General features: G+C 38.5%; 1 protein-coding gene across 1 annotated transcript in view; it reads right to left on the bottom strand.

Moving 5' to 3' along the window:
- Window positions 1–628: 628 nt before the first annotated feature.
- Window positions 629–11,979, bottom strand: part of CDH2 (cadherin 2) — a 126,769-nt gene continuing 115,418 nt past the window's right edge. Inside the window, exons 15-16 of the mRNA XM_026059175.1 lie at window positions 8,491–8,655; window positions 629–1,266 (exon numbers count right to left, since the gene is read on the bottom strand). Coding sequence (XP_025914960.1) covers window positions 1,060–1,266; window positions 8,491–8,655 — 372 coding nt within the window. The 3' untranslated portion in view covers window positions 629–1,059. The remainder of the gene's footprint in view (window positions 1,267–8,490; window positions 8,656–11,979) is intronic.

Below are 11,979 nucleotides of genomic sequence, written 5' to 3'. Positions count from 1 at the left end.
ATTTACTCGTGCCACCAGTATTAGGCTGGCCCTCCCCCCTCCCCCCCTTCTTTTTTTGGTACAAATTATGTAAAACTTTTGTGCTAAGAACTTTTCTCCCTCCCCAAACCAAAAAAAAAATAATAAAAATAAAAATAAAAAAAATATTGAGTACTCTAACTACAGTTCAACAATTGAATCAATGTCACTTGTTTGCAACCTGTTTTGTAAATACTTTATCCATAACGAAAGATATAAACATGCAAAAACCTGAATCCATAGTCCAAATAATACATACACGTGTTCTGAAGTTTATGCACTTCTCCACAGACTATGCCAATAAAACATTATGTACACATACCATTTTTACAGTGAAGTGGGAAAAAAGTACTAGAAATTAAAAAAAGAAAAAGAAAAGTGTACATGGATTAAGACCAAAATGTGTCTAACATTCTAGCATATGAAAAAAAAAATCAGTTCTGCTACAAACTGGTGATATGAAAACTCCCTTTATTTGCAACCAGCTGCATAAGTTTTAGAATTTTAGTGAAAAAAATCCCCTAACATCTAAAACTAGAAGTAATGTACATTGTTCAACCTCATGGTCTTCTCTCCCAGATAATAAAATTGTTCCATGAGGGCTCTTTTTATTTTTAATCTCCTTATTTTAATAAAAGCAATGCGATGTAACAAAAGCATGTTGAAGCATATTGTGATTTACCTTACTCCTCCCCACCCCAACATATTTTGTCTCTTTAATGCATCATTTCATAAATCAGTACCATTAAAGCCTTAAACATAAAACTAATTCCGATCTGAAAAAGGTACAAAAAGGCACATAAAATCCCAGTGCTTCTGTACTGTAAAATTCAAGTGTAACTGAGCTCAATATTTTTTTTTCCAAACAGCATTGGATCACTGATATTCCACGGAGCCCAAATTGGTTTGCAGCCTATGCCAAAGCCTTCAGCAAGCACTTGTGCTAGTAGACTACAAAGTTAAAGCCTAGCTTCTGTATGCTTTTGGGGAATATCAGTTGAAATGTTTGTACTTGTCCAAAAACAAAGTTCACTTTGAAGTTCAGTCATCACCTCCACCATACATATCAGCAAGTTTCTTGAAACGTGGGCCCCAGTCATTTAGGTAGTCATAGTCTTGCTCACCACCACTACTTGAGGAGTTAAGAGAGCTCAAAGATCCAGCAGTGGAGCCACTTCCTTCATAGTCAAAGACTAAGAGGGAGTCATATGGCGGGGCTGTAGGGTCATTGTCGGCTGCTTTAAGTCCCTGAAATAAGGAGAGGGAGAAAAAAGATGAAGTTCTGTATTGGAGAAAGAGGCAAAATGTAACTGGAATATCTCAGTGTAATCACGTATCAATCACCACCCGAGGAAACCAAGCTCTTGTTCTTCTGCAATTCACTTCAGTTTCAACTAAGACAGCAGGATTCATGTTTCTGTTATTCCAGCAATAACATATTTCAATTTCTTTTAGAATGGCCATGTTTCCAGCATTAGAGTGCTCAACACTATGAATGTAACTATACATACAGCTCTAACAAAACCTTAAGAGAACATCATTGCATTGGGAACTATACTAATAAATAAGTATATACAGCTTGAGTTACATAGCTCACAACCAGAGGCATTGGCAGCACAGGACTGATTAAACAGACAGATGGGGAAGGAAAAATAGGTACGTTTGCATAGATGTGCTAAAACAGCCATCTCACATGACCAATAACGCATCCACTGACATTGCTGAACTGCAGTCCATCTGTATGCGCCAAAAGCCATATTTAGATAGTCCAATAAAATTTATCTAACTCTGTAGGCTGATGTGAGAAAAAAATACAATATGTTGCCCTAAGCCTTACGTGCTTTGTCTTAACCACACACAAGATTGCATCTGCTCTTCCAAAAACAGACACACAAAAAAAGACATCGAAGCTAAATACATACTGATTATAACTGTTTTTGCTTCCTTGTTTCAAAGCATTCAAGTTATCAACACATCAATATCAGGACTTTAGTAATTTTAAATTTCTACTCTCTACAGCTGAGTAACCCAAATTTAAACCAAAACAAATTGAACAAGGAGAAAGTTGGGAAAGAACCACCTTTCTCCAAGACAAAAATCTCTTCTCTGTTTTCTTGCATCGGTCCAGGCCTAGAGAGTAAGTTTAACTGTAGGATATGAGAAGATTGCTCTGTGGCCACCCATGCTTATCCTGGGAAGAGTTACAAGTTGAATATAAAAGGCTGAAGCCTTAAGTTAAAAGTAAAGCAAGCCCTCTTGTGTTTTGGATTTTTTAACCTTGCATTTTCTTCTATGAGATTAGCAATGCTTTTCCAAGATCTGTCTTTGAATGTTCCATGCTGGCAGCCACTGACCAGGGATAATGTGTGTCTGCCAAAATTCTTTAGGGCTTAGTAAGGAATTTGAACCACTTACTCTTAGATTAATTTTAACTAGTGCTACATGTGTTTTTTTTAATTTTAATTTTAATTTTTTTTAATTTAAAGAACAGCTTTCATATACTCCTGATAATTTGAAGGGCTGTGTCTGCCTCCCTGGAAATATTTAAGGCCCTCTCCCTCCCCGCCTTTTAAAGAAAGATTTGCTTTACTCTCTCAAACATGTACTGTTAAGTGTAAATGTGATGCAACTGAAATTCATTCCCCCCTCCACCCCCCCCAAAACACATATATAGCAAAATCCATTAATTATAGCATATGTCATGTAAACAGTAGAAGAGAAGCTTGGTTCTTTATCACCTATCTAAAATCATTTACAAGTGTGCAGAATGAATCTAAAATAATTTTGCAACTCAGTGGAGGGAAGGCCCAGCATATTTATCAAATTAATGACCTGAAATCAAGAACATATTTTGGACTTAAAATGATTGCTTCTGGTAGTACAACAACATCAAGCAGATTAATAATAGCCTGCATTAGAAGCATAATTTCTCAATTATCTGATCGGAATAATTGGTGATACTTGCTATTTTCCTCTTTGGAGTTTTCCATCCCGACAGCCACTATAAGGACAAACGGCTCAAGGCTCTTAGAAGGCAAGAGCTTGTGTTGGAGGGTTACCTTGTCCAGCTTCAGAGTCTTAAATAATCCTAAGGCTTCCTGCCCATTTCTGCTGCTGAAGTAGAAATGCAATTCTGTTTCTCAGGCAGCAACTGGTCTTACAATATTTACATCTTCTCTTTCAGTCTGACCCCGAAGCCTCCTTGGGGCAGCAGACTCCCATGCTCTGGAATGCAGGCGGCAGGGAAGTAGAATAAATGCGGCTTGAGCATAAGGAGTGCTGAGGTATGAATCCCCGGTACCAGTGCATAAAAGTCATTTACAAAGATGGCTTGGAGAAGAAATGCTATTTCCCTGCACTTCTTATAACAAATCCAGCCTAGAAACCACCAGCCAACCATGGGATACTAATTTATTAAAAATCACTGAACAAAATATTTTCTCACATCACTGTAGAAATTCTGATACATATCAGCCACCTACGGCATGAAGGTAGGCAGCCTCTTACCTTCCCCCCCCTCCCCGGGGGAAGTTGGATTTTTGTAATTTGGTGCTGGCAGCATGGTCACATTCAAAAACAAAACTGTTTTTGTGTTGCTGAGTTTATAAGATAGCACCTCACTGACAAATTCATTGTTTCAAAGACTGTGCTTACTGCATAACCCATTTCCTTCAGAAAACATAGCTAGGGGCCATGTTATGGAGGTACTGACTCAACTCCGTATTGATGTTTGCACCTAACTCATTGATTAAAAATTCCTCAGATTCACAGTATAATGGCTGAACTTAGTCTCTAATTCTAACATTACTTCTTCAAAAGACAACCAAGTTTTCTGCCACATGTATTTGGCAAGTTACAATCTAAGATACGACAAGAAAATATTAGAAATGTTTTACTTCCTCCTGCTAAACCCATTCCCTGAGCCTAGCCAGTGCAGTGCTCTGCTTTGTTGTTTGGCTCTACAGCACATCTAAAGGTGGAGCTGCTCCAGGTTAGCTCTGGCAGGGAAACCCGCTAGGAGGCTCCCTTTGGTTTGTGTTGCCACTTTTCAGCTGACTCTGCCACCCCTTTTGGTGGGTGGCACCGCAACCTGCTGTACTGGCACAACTGAAAAGGCAATAAACAGCTGCCAAGAACAGCTTATACTGATTTTGCTCAAAGGTGAGCCTGAGACCTAGGACAGACTGAGCAGCAACCTCGCTTTTTCTCCCTCTTCCTTTTCTACATACGTCTCAGCTCCTTTCACTAATGGGGAGATAAGGAGGAGGGAGAGACCACAGTGCCTTGACTGAAGAATGATGATTAATTTTAAGTTATACTTGTCCAGTATGTGTAGCATTCTCAATGTACTTGTTTCAAATCAAGGGAAAAACAAAGGAAATCAAGGAAAGCAAAACCCACAAAATCCTGAACTAACATGAAACATTACAGAATCAGTGAACTAATGCTTTTATTTTCATTAATCCTACTACTTAATCAAATCCAACAGACTCTTGATGAGGAGGAAGGGAGGAACACAGCCCTACAGGGAAATATGAAAGATTATATCAATCTAAAAATTGTTTTTTTATTTAACAAGAGAAAACATAAAACATTAAGGGACCCTATTCTGCTTAGAGGTGCATTGTATCAATAACCACTTGTTAAGAAAGAATTGAGGGTCCTCGATGTCCTCATGGGATGAGACCTTTAGTTTGTAATTTAAATTTAATTTACCTCAGGCTACATCCTCTATTGATTAGAAATATATTCTTAGCCACAAGCTCTCCACCACAATATAATTTAAGATTTCTAGGGACAGCCTAGGCAGTTCTTGAAAACTGGCTTAACAAAGCTACTTCAAACAGGCATAACTTATACTGTCCTGCAAATCCTGACTATTCTAAGTGTTAATTATGCTCTATACTCTGTAGGTTACGTTTTAAAAAACTCAAAATGGAAAACAATGTCTACAGAGGATTCTTAATAACACATGACTTACTTCACTGACTTGATTGTACACTGGACTGGAAGAAAAGCAGTTTTTTCCCCTCGCCCTTAAAATTAGAGATTCATCTATCCATCGAAAAAGACAAAACAAGAAAGTCCCCGAGGTTATTTTGCTTATGCCTGCAAAACATTTTGATTATAAGGCACCACTGGAACCTTCTTATTTCAGAAAGTTCATAGCTCTGTATGTGTTATCTTAACTTTATAAATGTTACAAAAATAGTTGAAGGTTTTATCATAGTTGTAACTTGTTTTTCAACTGACAAGTCATTAGAACAGTACAGAACACTCATACTTATGCATGCCTCATTGAGTTAGGTAGATTTAATACAGCTCGTGACAACTAGAAAATAATATACCACAAGAAACAACTTACTGCCAAAGGGAAGGAAACAAAATGACCCACTAGGTCTCCTTCATTTTTGTTTCTATGGCTCTGTAATAAAAGAGGAGAAAAATACCGTATACTTTTTCAGATGATGGTAGCTAAACTCTCCAAAATTTGAAATGAATGACTTATAGGTTTTTTGTTTTTTTTTAAATCTAAAGTTGGGCTAATTCAGAAGCCAATTGGCACAATCCTGGCTGCATGTGTGAGGTACTGGTGGGCATTTAACAGACTATATTAATTCCTGCACATGGGCCAGCATCCCAAAAGCCCAGACTGATCAGGATCACTGGAAACAAGGCCAAACTGCAAAAGATCAGACTGATCTCCAGAAACAGTGTTGTATCTTTTCAAACTGATGGGGTAAATACACAGATTTTGCTACCTAGGTACCAACAACTCCAAGGGAGCCTCCCTGCTCAGCGAGTGATCAGGTGTGTTTTGCAGATGGATTGGGGTTAGAGCTGCTTAAGCAAAAGGTTATGGTGCCACCAGTAGTTACAGTGGAAGAAAGTTCTTTGTCTAACTATGTTGAATCTGGATGTAAAGTAGGGAATATTAACTTTGCTCTTTCTTATCTCACTATCTTGTTTCCACAGCTCAACGCATCTTTTATATGAATTGTCCTAAGAAACATCTGGTACTTTGCCAAGGTTTTACCAGAGATTTTTTTCCATTTACTCCAAGTAAAACTGAGAGGAATTTACCATTTTGGGTGTACTATTTCCAGAATTGCTTACAATGAACCGTAGGCGGAATGCTCTGAAAGGAGTTTGAAAAACTGTACAGCCTGAATGTTTATACTCCAGACACAGATCATCTGAAAACTTAATAATAAGTAATAGTAAGTACTACAGTAAGAGTCGGATTGTTTTTTGTTTCCAATAATTTTTTTAGAATCACATTTTCCATGGGAAATGTTAACATAAAACACAAACTAAGATGATAAACTGTTCTGGAGAAACAAAATCTCCAACTGGCTTAGACTTTTGGCACAACAGAGCAAGCATGAACAATCCTTGGCCCTTTCTGACTGCTGGAAAGAAGGCTAGGTGAAATGCCCCATATTAGAATGACATGTTGCTGTGGAATCCTAAAAAAGCAATGCCTTATAAGGAAAAAAAAAAAAAGCTAAGTTATAATGCTTGAAACATGGTTGTCTACCTCACATAGTTTCTTTCAATCAGAGGATACAATTAGTTTTGAGTTAACTTGCGGAACAAGAAAATTGCCATGTTTTCTGTGATTTCATATATGTATTTCCAAGGTTAATCTTATTTTGGAATTACTGACATTATTTACATCATTTTATTGTGTAACAGTAGCTGGAGGGAGCTTTAGTGGAGGGCAAGGTTAAGCATAAAGGAAGGTATTGACCTAATACAACAGAGAGCAGTAAGAAAATGACTCCCTGCTTGTCTGTACTGTGATATAAACATATTGGGTCAAATCAAAACAGCACCTACTGTTTCTACAGCCCAGTCTGTACACACTGATGTTATACTCTCCAGGAGCATATAGCATATTGAAAGAGTATTGCAAGAACAGCTTGCTGAGCAATTTATAAATCACAGGAGGCTGGACAAACTCTCGCCCCTTTCTGGCTTTCCAGGAGAATTACACTCATTCCTTGACATGGCTGTGTAGAGAACATGCTATAATCCTGCTGCGAGGAAGAGAGAAATCGAAGTACTGAGGAGCAATTGAAGGGGTATGCAATACTTTCCCACTGCTTGCCAGGTGGGGAGTGAGTTACGCTATGAGAGAAAAGGATGGAAAACTCAGTGACTGTCCGGAGGAAGATGAGGAAAGAGCATAAACAAATTCTTATGTGTGTACTGTCTTGGCCAGCAATGTGAGCTTTTTATTCTCCCATGGCTCCACTATTTACCAGAAGCATATTATGGCTTTCTGAAGTATTATTTAGAAATGTAAGGCATGTAAAAATTGTCTTTGTCAAGACATTTCTTCCTAATCCACCTCCTTCCTAAACCTGCAAACTCTTAAAACACATTGTCTAGTAGGAATATTACATATGCTTTGTTAGTCATCTCCCTGTAGTTTCTTTAAATTTGCATCATTGTATACCTTATTAGGAGCAAAATCAATTTTCTGCAGCTTGCTAACACGAGAGACTTACGTATATTAGCCTGATTTTTCTTTAAGGTAGACAAGAAAAAAACAAATATTCACAAAAACATTTCTACAATACTTGTCCAGCTCTAATTGCCAAGGAAGATATGAGAAAATTAGAGAATATAATTAACTACTACTATTCATCTATAGAATATAGTTCACATGTCTTTTAGGTTGCAAATTATTATTGTTTCCCTATAAATAGCAAGCACAACAAACACACTGCACTGTGATATCTTAAATTCCACAAAACCAATGATTTTTAGACTCACCCATGATAGAAATAATGAAGCAAGTATTTGTAGAGGAGTATTTCTTTCAGAACTCTAAGTTATCTGGTATAATCTGAATCTTACATTTATCTTTATTAGTTTGGAAGAATCAAAAGATAATGCAAAGACTTCTAAAGCTCTTAGACAAAACCAGTATTAAAAGCACTTACGTAACATTTAATTTAGCTGCCCTCCCTGCTCACTAATCGTATTTGATGGAATTCTTTCGGTCTTATTGAAGGTACTGAATTTCCACTATTATCTGGATTCAAAGGGTAATGTATGAGGAAAATGAAAATGAACTTCTTCCATTATTAAATTACACTGAATTAATAAATGAATTTAGGCTAAACTATAATTTTGTTAGTCTATTTATTACTAGGAACCCATGGAATAATCCCGCTTGAAGATACTGTGGTTACGGCTGATAACACATTATGAATGTAATTAATACAAATGTACAGAAGTCAATTGATATATCTTCCCTTTCTGTTTGGATGAGTTAATTAAATTTGTCTGCACTTTAAAAGAACATATTTGCTTCTATCTAGCAAGACAATTTTAATTGTTTAAGTAAGTTTTAAAAAGTTATTATGTTCAAACATAACAGCTATTCATGCAGAGTACAATTAACAACAAATAAAAGCTTATCACATCTTACAAGGAAATTCTTTTCCTCTCCTTTACCTCATTAATGAAGTCCCCAATGTCCCCAGGATGAGGAGCAGCTGATCTGACTGGATACTGAGGTTCTGCATGGATTGGCCTTTCATCAAGTCGCCTGATTCCAACAGGTTTGATGGCATCTGGTTCTACTGTGTCAGGCTGCTGGAGCTGGCTCAAGTCATAATCCTGCAAAATATGAAACAAAGACAGTATGTTAGGAAATTTTTAAACAATGTGTCAGGGGAAAAATGGGGAGGAAAAGGAGGAGACACAGAAGGCATCATTTGATCAGAAGTTGTATTTTGAGAATTGTAACACTTGTTGAGAATAAAAGCTAAAAAATTATTACTTACATACCAACACGACGTTATTTGATTTATACTCCCCGAGTCTACCTTTTTGATTCTATTCCATCAGATTTGAAGAGCTTCTCATAAATTTTCCATTGAGAAGCAAGGATTAGAGTAGCACTATTAAGAGACTAAACACTGCCTAGTAATGATGATTTACTGCATAAAGTGAAGATGCCAAATCCAACTTTTATTTTTCTAAGCAAATAAATGCCAGACACACTCTTTCTGAGAAATAAGCAAGTGCACTGCTCTTCAGCATTTTATAATACCATCAAAGAATGAGTTTAGGACTCCCTGCTGATTTCATGCGGCTTCCATAATATGAAAGCCAAAAGGGCAAAAATGTCTTGAGAAGTACAAAGCTTCTCAGATTTGGCCTTAATTCTAAGCACTTTTTAAAGATTACTTGTGGATCTGTTTATTAAGTACTTGACACTGCCATTTCAAACTCTGGCAGACTGATGAAGCTAACATAGCACTATGAATTCCAATAAGCAATACATACATATATAAATTTTTTTAACTAGATGAATCACACACAGAATCACACAGAATCACTGAGGTTGGAAGGGACCTCTGGAGATCATCTAGTCCAACACCCCTGCTCAAGCAGGGTCACCTAGAGCACATTGCACAGGATTGCATCCAGGCGCATTTTGAATATCTCCAGAGAAGGAGACTCCACCACCTCTCGGGGCAACCTGTTCCAGTGCTCTGTCACCCTCACAGTGAAAAAGTTTTTCCTCATGTTAAGATGGAAGTGTCTGTGTTTCAGTTTGTGCCCATTGCCTCGCGTCCTGTCGCTCGGCACCACTGAAAAGAGTCTGGCCCCATCCTCTCGACACCCTCCCTTCAGATACTTGTACACATKGATAAGATCTCCTCTCAGCCTTCTCTTCTCCARGCTAAACAGGCCMAGCTCTCTCAGYCTTTCCTCATAAGAGAGATGCTCCAGTCCCCTAATCATCTTTGTGGCCCTTCGCTGGACTTGCTCCAGTAGKGCCACATCCCTCTTGTMCTGGGGAGCCCAGAACTGGACGCAGTACTCCAGATGTGGCCTCACCAGGGCTGAGTAGAGGGGGAGAATCACCTCCCTTGACCTGCTGGCAACACTCTTYCTGATGCACCCCAGGATACCATTGGCCTTCTTGGCCACAAGGGCACATTGCTGCCTCATGCTTAACTTGGTGTCCACCAGCACTCCCAGGTCCTTCTCCGCAGAGCTGCTTTCCAGCAGGTCAACCCCCAACCTGTACTGCTGCATGGGGTTATTCCTCCCCAGGTGCAGGACCCTGCACTTCCCTTTGTTGAACTTCATGAGGTTCCTCTCTGCCCACCTCTCCAGCCTGTCCAAGTCTCTTTGAATGGCAGCACAGCCCTCTGGSGTATCGGCCACTCCTCCCAGTTTTGTATCRTCAGCAAACTTGCTGAGGGTGCACTCTGTCCCTTCATCCAGGTCATTGATGAAGAAGTTGAACAAGACTGGACCCAGGACTGACCCCTGGGGGACACCGCTAGCTACAGGCCTCCAACTAGACTCTGTGCCACTGAGCACAACTCTCTGAGCTCTGCCATTCAGCCAGTTCTCAATCCACCTCACTGTCCACTCATCTAACCCACACTTCCTGAGCTTGTCTATGAGGATGCTATGGGAGACAGTGTCAAAAGCCTTTCTGAAGTCTAGGTAGACAATGTTTATGCATTTAACATAGATATGTCTGGATACTATTTGCACAGTGTGATGCATTTCATTCAGCATTGTCATTCACCTCACTGTTGCGATGACTAGAAGGTAGTCATGCTGTAGGATCCCTCTGCACTATGCACCAGTAAAAACGCAGAACAAAAAAGAATGTGCTTAAAAGCTTAAACTAAAACGGATCCATGAGCTACCAGTAGGCTGTGGCTCATGCCTTCTCTATTATATGCCTGATATCCTGCCCCACGAGTAATCCAAGCAGTTGAGGAGCATCCTAAATAAGCTCTCAAACCTGTGAGCATCTTCCCATACCACACAAGCACAGGACAGTGGGGGACTAGGGAGGCTGTACAGTAGACTAACTTTGTCAAAACAGCCTCCTTGCTGGGAATATCCCCAAAAGGATATTTTCTTTTCAGGAATAAGGATTCAACAAATTTATCTTCTGATAAACATCAAGCCATGTATTGCTACCCTTTCCATTCCACATTATCATGCTTTACATTTGCAGGCCCACATGCACTTCAAGGAAGGGTATGTAAGGAGTTAAACTCTGAAGTATGCTCTTGGAAATTAAAAAAAATAYAAAACTCTTATTATCAGTCTCTACTTTCCAACAGGCTTGTTTTGGTAAAATTCTTATTTATAATCTCAACATGCTGGAAGCTCTCTGTACAGAGAATTACATTTTCAATGGTTCCTAAATAGCTCCCAAGGAAGGAATGCAAGCATTTAATCTCTACTGTCATTTCATGGGATGCAGGTAATTTTGAGAATATTGCTTAGTGTGACCCCCAAAACAGACTAATGAAAAGGCTCATACTCTCCAACAAGAGGAGAGGTCTGCTGACAAAGAGTATATGTTACTGGGAGAATTGTAACTGATTATCAAATGCATTACACCTTCTAATTTGTTACTCAGGTCCTCTGCTGACTGCACACAAACACATAGTCCAAAAAGGTGAAACGGCTCCGCTAAGCTCTGAGAATGCAATCTCATATGTTTTTAATTAGATTGCAAGTTCCTTGGGGCAGGGCTGGAACTTCTACCCTTCAGTTCTTAATGCACCGAACAGAATACTAAGAGATCTCCATGAAGCTGCACAAATGGGAGAAAAAGTAAACAAAACAGAGCTTTTTATCCATTCCCTTTTTTATTAAGTAAAATAAAAACAGTTCAGATGCACACTATCAGAATAGAGAATCCTATCAAATAGAAGAGAATGTACTTCATAGAATATACAAATATATAAGATAAAAGTGCTTTTCATAAGACTCTGATCTAACCCAAAAGATAAAGGTGGAAAACACCAGAGGGAGAAATGAAAAATACTTTCTTTTTTTTTTTTTTTTTTAATATTAAGCATTTTTATATGGAGGAATTAAAACAGGTATGGTTAAATACAAATAATAAAACCACAAGAGCTTATCTGGTCATTTCATTTTTATAATGATAAA

Source organism: Apteryx rowi, unplaced genomic scaffold, assembly GCF_003343035.1.
Source record: "Apteryx rowi isolate R43461 unplaced genomic scaffold, aptRow1 scaffold_153, whole genome shotgun sequence".
Taxonomy (NCBI): Eukaryota; Metazoa; Chordata; class Aves; order Apterygiformes; family Apterygidae; genus Apteryx; species Apteryx rowi.
This window is presented reverse-complemented; position numbering and strand designations above follow the sequence as displayed.